The 15743-nt window shown below is 55.8% G+C and overlaps 1 protein-coding gene across 1 annotated transcript; it reads left to right on the top strand.

The window, feature by feature from the left end:
• Window positions 1-176: 176 nt before the first annotated feature.
• On the top strand, window positions 177-14386 carry LOC125917532 (BPI fold-containing family B member 3-like; the record flags this gene model as incomplete). The annotated part of the gene is made up of 13 exons (XM_049623711.1): window positions 177-281; window positions 761-901; window positions 2410-2473; window positions 4714-4774; window positions 5446-5537; window positions 5656-5835; window positions 7474-7527; window positions 9412-9582; window positions 10468-10535; window positions 11711-11753; window positions 12529-12592; window positions 13305-13381; window positions 14077-14386. Coding segments are annotated over 13 exons (1150 nt in total), but the record flags the coding sequence as incomplete, so codon positions are not given.
• Between the last annotated feature and the right edge of the window lie 1357 nt (window positions 14387-15743).

Raw genomic sequence — 15743 nt, 5'->3', positions numbered from 1 at the left:
TTGGATTTATGAGTTACAGATGGGATCTGGGATACACATCCCCCCCCGCCCCCCCCCCCTCGCCACCGGAGGGTCTAGGCACCACCTGGTCTGAGATGGCCCAGGCACTAAGGGACTGACACTGGAGGATGGCTGGGAGTGAGGGGCCCTCCCCCTGACTCCTGTCGCCATCCCAGGCTGAAGATTGAGGAGCTCACACTGCCAAAGGTGTCGCTGAAGCTGCTGCCTGGGTTTGGGGTGCAGCTGAGCCTGCACACCAAGGTGGGCCTGCATGGCTCTGGGTGAGTGCGTCCCGGGGAACCTCTACCCCACTGCTCCCCAGCCCAGCCCACTGCTCCACTGGGGACCCCCATTCTGTTGTCCTGTCACCCCCATCTCACTGACCCCCCCCCCCCATTTCCTCCCAGCCTACTTCCTCCCGAAGGGACACCCACCATATTGGATCTCCCCCCTCTCCCCCCCATTTCCCCTCCCGGAGACCTCCATCACACTGTTCTCCAGCAACTTCCATCTCACTTTCCTGGAGACCCCTGCCCCGTGGCTCAGGGCTCACTCGAGGAGGTGGGAGAAGAGGATGCAGGAACATGAAAATGGGGGCAGGGAGTGGCAGGAAGGCGTGGGGACCAACCAGCTCGCAGGGGCCCTACTCACTCCTCAGGGCCCTAGCAGCCCCCGGGGGGGGGGGGGGCGGCGTGGCCTGGGCAGGCGCTGTCTGGTGGGCCGGGCAGCCTGGCCACGCCCCCAGCAGCGGGTCTCGCAGGCCCCTGGGGGGCCTCCTGCAGCTGGCCGCGGAGGTGAACGTGTCGTCGCGGGTGGCTCTGGGCGTGAGCTCTCGGGGCACGCCCACGCTCGTCCTCAAGCGCTGCAGCACGCTCCTGGGCCACATCAGCCTGCTCTCGGGGTGAGTCCGCAGGCTCAAGCCCACAGAGGGCGGCTTCCATGCCTGCACGTGCGGGGGTATGTGTGGGGGGGTCCTCGAGGGGCACCTCGAGGTGCGCCTCGAGGGGCGCACACTGGGGCATCTCCTGGGTCTCCGGCTGGGCGGGTCCTGATATCACCCAGCTTCCTGTCGGTCCGGCCAAGTTCAGCCGGCTTCGCGGACCCGCAGACTGAGGCCCAGCACCGACAGGGGATACTGCCCAGCCCCTAGCTAGCATCACCCACTCCTGGGCGTCCCCCTTCTCCACCCCAGCCACCCTGGCCCGAGATCCTGTCGTCCCCTCTCCCAGATAGAGCAGACCCTGGCCATCTCAGTTCCCCAACTCAGTACATCAGAGACCCGGCTCTGCCTGTGACTTGTGTGACCCCAGAGGAGCCTCCTCCTCTGGGCCCGTCTGTATAATGAAGACCTAAATTTGATGATCCAGAAGGCTCTGGCACTTTTACCTCCCTCCCTTTCCCCAACTGTTCAGGACACAGTGGCCCTCCCTACACCTGTGTTGAACCATCACTCCTATGAGACAACTAAGGCCCAAAGAGGGCAAGAGACTTGTCAAAGGTCTCACACAGATTGCAGCAAGGATGGACACAGGCTGGTCTCTGGACTCATCCAAGGCTTTTCCCCAGGGCTCTGCACCCACCCCACACCCCTGGGGCACCTACCCCTCCCCTGCCTCACACTTTGCACCGCCCCATTAGTTTCTAGATTCCAGGCTGATTCCCACACTGCCAGCCCATCTTTGCTGGGTGGCTGTAGCCGCGAGGGGTAATCCGACAGCTCTGTGTTAGCTCCCATAAATAGGGGGAACTAGGGATGCCTATGTTTCCAGAAGGGCCTTCCAGAGTTTCTAGGTGGGGCCTTTGGGCTCCTTAAATTCCAGTGGCTCCCTCCTGCTCCTCTGGGCTGGAGGCGGCCTTGGAGGAAGTAGAGCCTGGATGGCGTTGGCGACCTGTGGTTGTGGTTCTGTGGTTGCCACCCCTGCTCTCCAGGCTCCCCTAGGATCCAAACAGACCTGAACATCTTCTTCTTATTCATTCAGTCGTTCAATCATTCAACAAATGTTCATGAATTCACTCAACAGATATTTATTGAGCCCCCGCTCTAACCCAGGTCCTGTTCTGGACCCAAATGTCATTTGTCTATAAATGTTGGAGGAGACGCAGGGAACAGACATTTACGGAGCACAGACTGTATACCAGACATGAGTACATTCCCACTTAATCTCGGCAGCCAACAATTCTTTAAGGTGGGCATTGTACAGATGGGTAAACTAAAGTCATCCCCCTGCTTTCCATGGCAAGACAGAGCCAAGATTTAAACCCAGGTCTCCAAAGCCTGAGTCAACCCCCTCAGCCCCAGGAGAGGAGACAGGAGACCTCCAGAGCCCCCAGTGCCCACTCTGCCTTGTCATCCCAGTTGGTGCTGTCCCTGTGTGGTGGCCACACCCTCACACTTCTCTCTCTACCCAGGCTGCTGCCCGCACCGCTCTTTGGGGTCGTGGAGCAGACCCTCTTCAAGGTGCTCCCGGGATTGGTGAGTGTGTGAGTCACGGGCCAGGCATGCCCCTCCCCATGACTGTACCTCTCCTTCCTCGGCTTTGAGTAAATCTGGGCGCCAGGCAGGATTAGGCTGTTCCTCCCTTCCACACCCACTGGGTAATCCCATCCTGGCCCGCCCACGAGTCCCCCAGGTGCCTCCGGCAAGTCTGCAGGTGGCAGGACACAATCCATCCCCAGCCTTCCGGATCCTGACTTTATAGCTCCAGATGACCTGAGTCCCCTGCTCCCAAATCCAAGCCCCTTTCTTCCTCCCTGCTCTATCTTTTTGCCTCCTACATTATTGACTTAATAGTTTTCTTGATTTCTTTTTTTTTTTAAGTTTATTTATTAATTTTGAGGGAGAGAAAGAGAGAGCAAGAGGGGGCAGAGAGAGAGGGAGAGAGAATCCCAAGCTGGCTCCACACCGTCAGCGCAGAGCCCGGCACAGGGCTTGATCCCACAAACCCTGAGATCGTGACCTGAGTCGAAATCAAGAGTTGGATACTTAACCGACTGAGCCACCCAGGCGCCCCTATGGTTTTCTTTAAACTAACTTTGAATTAAATTAAAGCAGAGCCCTGGGCTTGGCAAACATGTTCAGGAAACTGCATACACATATATTGATACATCAGAAGTTAAACGTGTTATAATTAAGCTGCTCTAGGATGCCTGCTCATGGCCTGCCCCAGCCGTCCTGGTTTCCTCCAGGGGACGTGAGCCACACCTGAGAAAAGCTGGTCTGTCCACAGCCCCCTTTCACTGAGGCCAGTGAGGGGATGGTCTTGCTGGGGTCATACAGCCAGCAAAGGGCGGCCAGACCTCCAGACCCACAGTTCTGGCAGGACCTCTCTTACGAGTCCTTGTGAGGAATAGCTGTGGGAGCCTGTGGTTGGCAAAACTGGCCTGGGCTTGACAAAGCCAGTCGGGAACGAAGTGCAGGAGGCTGCAAGGACCCTGACCCAGGCCCATTTCAGGCGGATTTCAACAAGCGGGAGTGGGTACGTTTAAATCACCGTCCCTAGGGACACCTGGGTGGCTCAGTGGGTTGAGCGTCCGACTTCGGCTCAGGTCATGATCTCGCCGTCCGTGAGTTTGAGCCCCCCGTCGGGCTCTGTGCTGACAGCTCGGAGCCTGGCGCCTGCTTCGGATTCTGTGCCTCCCTCTCTCTCTCTCTCTGCCCCAACCCACTCGCCTTCTGTCTCTGTCTCTCAAAAATAAATAAACATTAAAAATAAATAAATAAATAAATAAATCACCGCCCCTAACCTGGACAACTGACTGCAAAGCAGGATTTGTGTAGCTCTAAGAGGTTTTAAAAATAAGACTTAGTTACTAGCATTTAGAGATTGGAGGTTTCTCGTAGCAATCCAATTTCTGGCTTCTCTGGTACAGCCAGCCACCCTAGCCGCACAGAGCCTCCTTCCTGCAGGTGACACGCACCAGCACCCAGGAAGGAGTTGCTCCTGCCCGGCCTGGGCCCTCTGGTCTCCTCCTCCTGTTTCTGTGACATGCCTGACCCCAGAAGCCCTGGAGTTGGGGGCCCTGAGTGTAATGAAAACGCAGCCCTCTCTTGTCTCTCTGTGACCTTCTTGTCTCTCTGGGACCTTGGGCCGGTCACCTTTCTTCTCCTGTCCCAGCTGTAGAATGAAGGGGCTGGACTGGGTCACTCTGGGGTTCCTGCTCCGGTGGACTCAGATTCTATGACTTCCAGTCCTGGGATTCTGGAAGCCACACCACTGTCTCTCTGTCCTCAGAGCCCAGCAAACACACAGTGGTGTTGTGTGTGCAGCAGATGCCCCAGGGCACAGGCCTGACTCTCTGGGGCTGCCCCCCCCCCCAGTGTCTGAATCCTAGGTTGCCCAGTGCCCCCCCGGATAGCGGGAGGGGCCCGAGACCTCAAAGGGGGCAGCTGCCTTTGCTCCACAGTGGAGGGCTCTGTCCCCACACCCCAGCTGGCCTCTGAACAGTGCCCCCCCCCTCCTCCGGCATCCTTCGAGGTTTTCTGAGGGGGCCCATGGAACTGGCCCTCTGTACCACCCCCTGCCCCTTCGGACACTTCAGGCTCCAGTCCCCCCCTTGCCTCCCGCCCGTGTGTCCCCCAATCTGTCTCACGTTCTGACTTGCCTTGGTCCCCAGGACCACAGAGCAAATCATCTAGAGAAAATGTAGCCTGCCCCCTGCACTGGGCTGGGGCCACTTCCATTTTCCTGTAACACTTGTCTCTTCCGGACACAGCTGTGCCCCATGGTGGACAGTGTGCTGGGCGTGGTGAATGAGCTCCTGGGGACTGCGCTGAGTAAGCAGGGGCCCAACCCCCTCCCCCTTGCCTCTTCTACCCTTCCCTCCTATCACCCCAGTGGGTGGGGGTACCAAGGGAAACAGGAAGGGGCAGAATTCCGGGACCTTTCACTCCCTCCTCAGACTGATGAGGCCGCCACATGGAAGAGGTCTAATGGTGGGGTTCCGGGCCGAGGCCAGTTCAGCAGGGCTTAGAGGCCCTGAGCCACCCAGGCCTCTCCCTGCCAGGGGCTGCAGGCCACTTGTCCACACCGATGGCGTGTTTGGCACCGTCCAGAGCACGAGGCAGATATTATTATCTGGACAGACCAGATGACTGAGGCCCAGAGCTTAATTTAAGTCAGGAACCCAAAGTCCCACAGCAGCAGTGGTCCCCAGTCTCCCTGAGCCTTACAGAGACAGGGATGCCTTTGAAAAATACCAAACGGCAGAACCAGGATAAGGAGAGAGAATTAGGGGCACCTCTGTCTCTATATGTGGCGTTGTGTGACCTTGAGCTGGTGACTTCTCTGCCTGAGCCTCAGTTTCTTTATCTATAAAATGGGGACGACCATAGTGTTCAGGTGAATGCTTAGTGGAAGGCCAGGCACTCAATAAATAGTAGTTGGGCCTATTGTTATTGGGGGCTGGGCTCACGGAGTCTTTCTCCCTCCTCCCCTCCCCATACAGGCCTGGTGCCCATTGGGGCTCTTGGGTCCGTGGAATTTACTCTGGCCACGCTGCCTCTTATCTCTAACCAGTACATAGAGTTGGATATCAACGTGAGTCCCCGTCAAGGCCCTGCCCACAGCCGGGGTGTGCTGGGGCGCTGGCAGAGGCTGGGTAGGGGATGCTGGCTCAGAGCGAGGTGGATAAGCCATTCTGTCTCCTCCCATACAGCCCATCGTGAAAAGCGTAGCCGGTGACATCATCGACTTCCCCAAGCCCCCGAAACCCATCAAGGTGCCCCCCAAGGATGACCACACGTCTCAGGTGGTTGTGCCTCTGTACCTCTTCAACACTGTGTTTGGGCTTCTGCAGGCCAACGGTGCCCTCGACATAGACATCACCCCCGAGCTGGTAAGTGTGGCTCCCTGTCCCACTATGGCTTGGCAGTGCTAGTGATGAGCTAGTCACATCATCACTGGTCAGCCTTGACTAGCCCTCTTCTCTATAGTTGGAGAGGGCTGGACAATTTATGGCATGCATGTGCCCACTCTTGTCCTTGTGGCAGGCATCGCTAATTGATAATGGCCCTCTGCTTGGCTAAATCTGAATGGGACCTCTGAATCCTTCTCAACGTGGCACTCCAGGAAGTGACCTTCGATTGGTCAGAACTTGCATATGAAATGTAGCTAGTTTTCCATCCCTGTACCTTATGAGTTCTTCTGGAGTCAGAGCCCGATTTTATACTAAAGTGTGAGTGGTTCACATTTCCACTGCTTTCTCAAGAGCAGAGTTGAGTTGGAAAAAAGAAAACTAGGGCTGGACTATACCAAAGGTCACTCGGACATTTGTTCTAAAGCTTCTCGGACCTCTCTGCTTCCATTCTGGCCCTTTTCATACCCTCACGGATGTCTGGAAGGCCTAATCTCCAGGAGCTCCACCCAGAGACATTTTTCTTGGTCTCACCCTTTCCAAAGGCAGTGAGTCTGAGCCACCTGGGGCCCTTGCCTGCAGCTCAGGCTGAAGGGAGTGTGGGTTGATCACTCACTTCCTGAAGGTGGGGGTCCAGAGAGCACTGTCAAGGCCTGTGGGAGGTGGGAATAGGGCCTTAAGCCGGGAGCCAGGTGTCTTCTAGCTGGGGGGAGGAGACTGGGAAGGCCAGGGAGAGACCGAGTGTGAAAATGTGTGTGTCTGAGCAGCTTGTGGGTGTGTGTGGGTGGCAGGAGAAAGGGACCATAGTGGCTGTGTTCTGGTGCTGTCCTCCCCTGTGGGTGATAGCTGTGTGTTGGGTAAGTGTCTGGGAATCCTCTGGTCAGGAGAGAACGTGTGTGTATATTTATCCTGTGTGAACAGGCATGTTCTGAGAAGTAGGCACGTGTAGTTCAGGGACCTCAACCATCAGGGCTGGGGGCGCTGGGCCATTATCAGTGAAAGCCTGCCTGATGGGACTGTAGTGAATGAGGGAGCCTGTGCCTGCCTGCCACTCAGCTTCCCCAAGGGGATGGGGTACAGGCCCAGTGTGACCAGGTTTTCCAAATTTTTAGCCAGAGCCTGGCAAATTTATATGAAATTTCTTGATTTGTTAACACTGGAAGCAAACTCATCATTTTTGAAAATACTGTTTGGATAAAGGGCAGAAATGTCTGGGACCAGATCCCTGGACCTTCAGATTGTGAGGTCTGGCAGAGGAGTTTAAAAATTCTGGAGTTAGCCTGCCCAGGTCAAATCCTGCAGTACGACTCACCAGCTTATGACCTTGGGCAGGAGCATCAGGCTTCCCGTCTGTAAAATGGGAGTAATCACAGCACCTACCTCTCTGAGCTAATGTCATAGATGCGGAAATGAGCAAAGGCACACAAAACCCTTAGCGTGTGCCTGGCGAGTAGTAAACACTCATCGTTGGCCAATAGGAGGAACATGAGTGTGTGTAGGGTTGTGTGTGCGTAATTGGCAGGGGTGGGGTGGGGTGTGGGCAAAACAGCTTTGTGTGCGCTCAAGAATTCCTGTCTTGTCTCTGTATTCACCCTACACCCCATTTGGTCTTGGGTCCAGGTTCCCAGCAACGTGCCATTGACAACGACAGACCTGGCAGCTTTGGTCCCCGAGGTGAGTGACCCTCTCATGGGCTTTGATCCTTGTAGCTCTTTCCCGATGAGCCTGAGTGAACTCCAGAATCTTTCCCAATACAGCTCCCCAGAGAGCTGCAATTGAATGTTGAGTCCAAATCCCCACTCAAGTTTGAATCCCTTACACTTAAACTTTCCTGACAGCAGATTTTTGCTTGGAGAGGAAAGGATCAGAGTTTAACTGCCCAGAAGTCAGCTGGGTATTTGTCCTCTCCATGACAGAGGACAGGAGATTCTTCCCCTCTTTCCACCTGCCCAGCTTCATCCTGGTCTCAGTCTTCTCTGCCCCCAGGGAGAAGACTCTGGGTGCTGGCCTGGAGGAGGGAAGGAAAAGGAGAGGACTTGGCAGGGGGGTTTGACTAGTGCACATCAATCAGTGTGTGGCTTCAGGGCCTGGCTTCAGCTTTCCTGACTGTTCCACTAGGGCTGGACCAGCCACTTGCTAGCCGTGGGCATCTGAACTCATACTGAAGTTGAAATGACTCCTGCAAGGTCCTTATGTAATAGCAGATTCTGATAGAGGTGGGGGTGAGGCCCAGAAGGTTTCCACTGGGGAAGATCGAGGGGGCAGCTGAGTTTGGAGACACAGAGGACAAATTGAACTCTTGGTGGTGGTGATTCAGATCAGCCTTGGTGGATGTCGTAGAAGCCTCTGCTTCTTGGAGTCCTTGGCTAAAGGGCACAGGAGTCTTAGGCAAAGGAAGAGATGGGGCTAGACATTCAGAAGAACCTCCTGAGAGCAGGAGTTGTAAGATGGAGAAGACTTGGGGAGGCAGAAGTGGCAGGAATGGGGACCCATGCCTGCAGTAAGCCGGGCCACGTCCCTCCAGCTCGGGGAGGCTGGGCCTGTCTCGGGAGGTTGTAGCCTTTGTTCTCACAGCGTCAGAGCCCCATGGCCCCCGCTCTCAATCTGGTTCCGTGGCTTCAGAACCTGTGGACACATAAGGATGGAATCTGGTGACTCCCTGTCCTTATGACCCTGCAACTCTGGGAGTCTGGGCTTGGATTGGTCCCCGGATCCCAGTATTCAAGTGATTCTAAGCTTGATTCTGTGATTCTGTGGTTCCCAGCACTTCTATCATTCTATGACGTCATGATTATGAAACTTGGACTCTCCTGAGTGTGTGATTCATACAGTCAGTCAACTACCATTCACTGAGAACCTACTAAGTCCCAGGCCCTGTGCTAGGTACTGGGCACACAGACGGAGCAAAAGACAAAAAGCAGACAAAAGGCCTCTGCTTCAGGAGCTGCCGTCCTGGTGGGGGTGACAGACAAATGAATAAGTAGAATATACATAGCATCAGAAGGTGGAAAGAGAATGGGGCAGTGAAGGCAGATTAGGAAGGTGGGGATAGTGCTTTTAAGCAGGGTGCTCTGCAAAGGCCTCACCGAGGTGACATTTGACCAGTAGGCTGAAGGAGCTGAGGGAGGGAAGCACGCAAGTACCTGGGGGAGACATTTCCAGCAGAGGAAACAGCAAGTGCAAAGGCCCTGAGGTAGGAGTATACCTAGCAGGTTGGAGGGACAGTAGAGTGGCCAGTGAGTCTGGAGAGGAGAACGAGGGGCCAGTGGTTGGAGGTAAGATGGAGAGGAGGGCAGAGGACGGGTCATGTAGAGCCTGTGGCTCTTGCAGGGGATTTTGACTGCGAGGTGGGAGTCTGATTCATGGGTTGATGTCTCCCCACTTGAATGTTAGCCTCAGAGGGCCGGGAGCAAGACAGTCTGGTTCAGGCTATAACCTTAGCACCCAGCATGGTGCCAAGGGCCCATTAGGTGCTCAGTGAGTGTTTGTTGACTGATTCTATTATTGGGGCATTGAAGCTGCCCTCGTGCCCCCTGCCCGGCCCCTGCCTCTCTCCAGGCCCTGGGAAAGTTGCCCCCGGGCCAGCAGCTCCTGCTCTTGATACGGGTGAAAGAGGCAGCCTCGGTCACTCTCCAGAACAAGAAGGCCACAGTGTCTATCCCAGCTAACATCCGTGTGCTGTCCTACCGCCCTAAAGGGACCCCCGAAGCCCTCTTCGAGCTGAATGCGGTGAGTGCCCGAGGGGGCCTGGCACCGGGGTTCTGAGCAGGGCTGCCCTCTCCGGGATGCTGGGGAGCCTTACCCCTGATTTCAGAGTGGGACACCCTGCGTGGCACAGCACAGGAAGTGCCCCCTGCCATTGTCATCGTCTGGGCCAAGCCCCAGCACCCGCTTAGACTCCTGCCTGCTCCCGTCACACATCTGTCCTGGCCCGAGTCCCGTCCACTCTGCTTTCCTCAGAGCAGGGAGTCTCAGGAGAGACTCCCCATGTTCTCAGCCTCTGTGTGCTCAGACGTCTCTCGGGTGACCCTCGGGCTTCCTCCCGGCCCTCCACCTCTGCTAGTTTTTCCCAAGGCACCTCGGGGCAGAGGCAGGTCCCTCCCCTGCTCATTCTCTGCCCTGCCCCCCCCAGGACCAAGCACCTTCACCTGGCACTCAGTGCCCTCCTGCCTCATCCTCTGCCTTTCCTTCTCCCGAAGCCACAGTTACTCAGGGCCACCAGGTGCCAGCTCCCCACCTTTGTCGGGCAGGGTCCACCACCTGCAGTGCCATCCCCTCCCCGCACACTTGGTTTCATCTTTCAAGATTCAGTTCAGGCGTCACCTCACTGGGAACACCTCTCCTCGCTGTAGGCTGGATTGAGGGTCTCTCCAGGCTCCTGGAGGCCCCGAGCTTCCTCTCATACAACATCAGTCACTCTCAGTCCTCCAGTTTTTGAACACCAGAACCTTCAAGCTACCTCCTCAGAGCCCAGCACGGGCCCTAACACACAAGAGGGCCATAGCAAGGATTTGTGGAGGGAACGGGGTGGGTCCCTTGTTGGCCCAAGGGGACCTGCCCTCAAGCTCCTCCTGCTGAATTCATGGGTAACCTCCACCTGCTTTCCCCATGCAGGTTTTGACTTTAAATGCCCAGCTGGCCCCCTCGGCTACCAAGCTGCACCTCTCGCTGTCCCTGGAACGGTAACATTGGGTCCTGGGCCTTGTCTTTGGGAACAAGAATGAGGGACCCGCTAGAACCGCCTCCCATTCACTGAGCATCAACTAAGTTACCAGCATCTTCCTTGCCTCCAGGACCTGCCAGGGAGGGGTCGGTGTTAGCCCATTTTACAGATGAGACAATAGGGGCTCAGGGAAGCAGGATCCGGAGCAGGCTTCTTCCATCGCACCTGCTCCAAATCTGACCCTGGGAGATGCACCTGCTGCCAGGACACGGAGTCTGAACTTCTGAGTGATCAGCCGCAGAGGCTAGCCACAGAGATGGCTGTGCCGTGCTTTGTTATTCATGCAGGCTGCGTACTTCTCTCAAGGGCCCACCCCCGTGGTAACTAGGCCCCATGGTAATCATAAGATCCGAGAGGGTGATGTTGATGGTAGTCCTTCCCGACACACGCCCAGCACTTTACAGTCAGCAAAGCCCAGGCTCACACAGTGGATTGTCCCCAGAAGCAGGTCTGCGGTCTGGGCCTCCGCTCTCCAGGCCCAGTGCTGTCACGTTGGTCTGAGGCCTGGGGACCTGCCTGCCCCTCCCCTGGGTACGGGGGATTTCCCAGGGGCCTCTGGGATCTGCCTGTCCTGAACCGTAGGCCCCCAGTGCTCACCTGACCCCACATTAGTGTCCCCTGCACCCCCCTGCAAGGCTCCATTACCACCATTTCTAAACTTGCCCGCTGCCTGGGTTTGCCTCCCCTTCCTGGTGGCAGTTCATGCCTCAGGCTTCAGGAAATAGAGGCGTGCATCCGGGCTCTGGCCCTGGCCCTGCATTTGGGTCAGCTGGGATCCGTCGGTGTTGCTGTCTTTAGTGCTCGCGTGTTGGATGCGGGGAACCCTGTGCCCAGAGCTTGGTCTGTGGGAGGGCCACTGCTTAGAGAGGTTCAGCCACTGGCCCGGGGCCAGCTGGGAGTGACACCAAGGCTCCAGGGCCAGAGCATCAGAGGGGGCAGTCATGATATCTCAGAAGAAGTTAGATCCCTTCAGGCCCATTTTACAGGTGAGAAAACTGAGTCTCTGAGTCGAGGCCAGATAGAGGCAGAGTTGGAGCTGTCACCCTGTTTCCTGATCCTGGAGAGCTAGGAGTGGGGCGCACTGGGGGTGTGGTGGGCGGTGGGGCCCCCCAACACCTCTCTTCTCTCCTCCAGGCTTCGTGTCAAGCTGGCCTCCTCCTTTGCCCACGCCTTTGATGTAAGTTCCTGGGAGAGTGAGCAGCTTGCCAGTGGTGAGGGTCTTCAAGTGGGGGGTAGAAAGGGGTAGGATGAGTCACGGTCGTACGACTGAGCTGGCCTCAGTCTGGGCTCTGCCCCAGCAAGCCAGAGTGGCCAAACGTCAGAGCAGGTGTGCATGTGCGTGTATGTGTGTGTGAAAGAGTCATCGTCTTAGGAAGGTGAATCTCATCGTCTTGCAAAGTCTTGGAAGCTCACAAATCGTAAACATCCAGAATCTCACAAGGGTTCAAAATTCTGGAACTTTGCACAAGTAACAATGTTCCGGAACTCAGAAAGTTCTAGCGCTTCAGAGCCCCAGAGAGCCCTTAGTGTCCTGCTTCTCAGAGTTCTGAGGTCCTGGAGTCTCTCAATGGTCTCAGGTTCTAGAACATTCTAAGGGTCCCTAAATGAATAAAAATCTAAGAGCAGACCGCTCAAAGTTCTACTGGAGCTGGACATAGGAGCTGGCATGTTTTCTGCTCTCTTTCGCAGGCACTGCCCCTTCCAGGCCCCACAGACCCTTCCTCTAGGAAGGCAACTTTTCGAAGCTCGTGGGGCCTGCGTGAAGCTGTCCTAAATCAGAGTCCCCTTTGGGGTCATTGGCAGCCACCCCAGTGGGCCCTGTGCCCACCAGGAACTGTGTCCTCAGGCTTTGGGGAGGCTCAGAAGCTGGATCTCTGGATTCCCTCCCTGGGGAGGGGTGTGCTGCTCCCTGTGAAGCCACACCTCCCAGCCGTCCCTGTGCTCTGTTGCAGGCATCCCATTTAGAAGAATGGCTCAGTGATGTGGTCCGGGTGGCCTACGTGCCGAAGCTCAATGGTATGGGAGGACTTTGCTATCTTCTTGGAAACGTGGAGTGTCTGAACTCAGGATGGTTCATTGCTCTGATAGAGACACTGAGGCTGGAGGGGGGTTGATCCCCATTTCCAAGATGCAGAAACTGAGGCACCAATGTTCCATTTCAAACCACATCGATTAGTACCTCCATCACACCAGACCCCGGGCCCTGAGAGCTATCTGACCAGTGTCCTGTCCTCAGGCTCACAATCCAGAGGGAAATAGTCATATAAACGAATGACTAGAATATGGACTCAGGGGCTTTTGCGTGGCTCAGTCGGTGAAGGGTCCGACTTCGGCTCGTGTCATGATCTCACCGTCCGTGAGTTCGAGCCCCACGTTGGGCTCTGTGCTGACAGCTCAGAGCCTGGAGCCTGCTTCAGATTCTGTGTCTCCCCCTGTCTGCCCCTCCCTTGCTCCCACTCTGTCTTTCTCTCTCAAAAATAAATAAACATTTAAAGAATTAAAAAAAAAAAGAATATAGATGACTCAGAGTGTGCAGGGGGCTGACAGAACCTGAGGGGAGACACTGATGATATAGATAAAGAAAAGGAGCACTTTTGTTTGGGTTTAGTAGGATGGGTATGAGTCCGCCAACAAGGGAAACTGAGTCCCCAAGAACAGAAATGGCTGGCCTAAGGACACTGGTCCCAGCCCCCACGTACCTTTGCTTTTAACCATTTCCTTTTCGCAGTGGACCTGGATGTTGGAATTCCCCTGCCTAAGGTTCTCAATGTCAATTTTGCCACTGCAGCCCTGGAGATCATAGAGGTGAGCCTCCCGTACAGGTGTGGCCTCGCCGGGCCTTCATCTTGTCTCTGGAGAGCCTCACTTAAAACTCCTGACACTGTCCGTCGGTCACAGAGTCCTTTCCTGTTGAATTCAGACACGTGTCTGACCTATAGAATGGACTCTCAGATTCGCTCCCAGAACCACAGCTCTGCTGGCCCAGGGGTGGCAAATACATGTCCTGTCTCTCCTTGACCCTGTGCCTGTGGCAGGCATGGCTAGAAGGTCTTGACACTTTTTTTTCTTGCTCAATAGCAACATGGCCTCACAATCCTTTTCAGTGTTGAGTCTTGGAATGGCTGTGGGAGGTGGGCAGAGCCAGGAGTTATGGATCCATTTCTCAGATGAGGATCAGGGATAAAGGAGGCCAAATTTCTGGCCCAAGGCCACACAGGAAATTAGCAGGAGAAATGGCCCATGAACTTGGGTCTCTTGACTTAAGTTCGAAAGTCAGTGACCTCTCCCGCACTGGATGTCATTCATTCATTCATGCATTCGCTCATTCATCCCGTTCCTGAGTGCCTGCTGTGCTCCAGGTTCAGTGCTAACTCCAGGGCGCGGGACCAAGGGGAGGATTAGGAGGACGACACAGAGGTGGCTGCAGGGATAGAGGGCATGGCAGGGGTCTTGGGCACAAGGACCCAGATGATGTAATTGAGAACCATCGCTCCTTGCAGAATGCTGTTGTGCTGACCGTGGCATCCTGAAGCTGAGAGACGGCCACCTTCCCTCCCCATTCACTGCCAGAGTCTGTACACCTGCCCACTCTGCCTCAGTTTCCCTCCCAGCCTCTAGCCTGCGTCGGTGACAGTATTAGTGTCCCTTACCCACCCAGGACCACCTAGGACCACCCAGGTGCTCTGGCCCTGCAGCTCTGCCCCCGGCCTGGGGTGGGGACTACAGGGCTGGCCACAGGACTCCGCTTTGAAGAGAGCTCTGGCCTCAGGGGAGAGTTGTGAGCTTTCAATAAACCACTCCTCTATCTCAGTACCTCCCGGCTGGTTTGTTCCCCAGTCACACAGGGGCTGCCTTGGCCTCTGTTTCTGGACCCTCTCCAGCTCCAGTCCAGGGCTCCTGGGAGGTGAGGGACTTGGGGCCTGGTCTTTGTAGCTTTGCATCCCAGACTTACCCAGTTGGCCTGGGAAGCCTCTGTGTCTTGTCCTGCCTTCCTTCACCTCTGCCTCGAGCTCCTCCTGTCCCCTCCCCTGTCCTTTACTCCCCTCCCCCCTGTCTGTTTTTCAGGACCTGTGTCTTTCACCCTGTCTCTCTGAGCTGTCTGATTCTGAGTCTGTCTGTCTCTGTGTCTCTGAGACAGAATGGGACTTCTCTCTGAGCCAAAGGGTGAATAGGAGTCCTCTAGGGAGAAAAGGAGCCAGCATTCCAGGAAGCAAGGGTGACCTGGTCTTGCCCTGGAGGGATTCCTACTGTCTGCACATTGGCGGTGGACTTACCTGGGGACAGAACAAAGCTACACTAAATGCTCATAGTGCGGATGGGAAAACTGTTGGCGGACCCCAGACCATACAGCGGCCGAGTTGGGGTGGGAAACTGGGGGTCCAGCCTCGGTCCTGGCTCCTCCCCATTGCTCAGGATGGGCCTCCTGGGTCCTGGGGAATGGCCTCAAGTTGGCATTTATGGGTGGGCTCAAGGTGCCAATAAAGTTTTGGGAAGTGACTCAGGATCTGGGGAGGCAGAAGAGTTAGAGCCCATCTCAAAGTTTGTCCACCATAGGAATGACCCTGTGACCACCCATCAACCCTCCCACCTTCCCACCCTCCTTCCCTCCCTCCCTTCTGCCCCCCTTTATCCACTCAGCCTACAATTATGGGAACCTGTCGGCATGTATGCCAAGCCCGGTGCGAAGTGGCATGTTGGGATTTATCTTTGACTCTTTTCCCTCTTCCATTGTCCCCCCACTCCTGTCCAGAGCAGGGCAATGGTTAACTGAGTGGCCCGGATTAGCTGTCCGAGTTCAAATCCCATCCTACCTGCTGATTAGCCACGTGACTTTGGGCACGTCATTCAGTCTCTCTGACTCTTGGTTCTTCATCAGTAACTTGAGGATAATAGTAATAAGGTTTTGAGGGTTACCCAGCACTTAGCATGGTGAGCTCATGCACTGCTCTGCCCTCTCACCATGGCTTCATCTACTCCCTCCTCTCTGCCTGCACCCCGCACACCCTCCTCATCAATCTGTCCCTCCCTCCTCTCTCCCGTCCCATCCTCCACCAGCCCCCCCTTGTCCTCATCTGACCATCTCATCACCGCTGACAGCCCTTCATTGTCTGGATTCTCACTGCCAGCAGGAAATCATCCAAAATCCCAGGGTGGCATTTGAGACCGC

Source organism: Panthera uncia, unplaced genomic scaffold, assembly GCF_023721935.1.
Source record: "Panthera uncia isolate 11264 unplaced genomic scaffold, Puncia_PCG_1.0 HiC_scaffold_1969, whole genome shotgun sequence".
NCBI classification, from domain to species: domain Eukaryota; kingdom Metazoa; phylum Chordata; class Mammalia; order Carnivora; family Felidae; genus Panthera; species Panthera uncia.
Note: the sequence above shows the minus strand (reverse complement) of the source record. Positions and strands in the feature narration are given on the sequence as shown.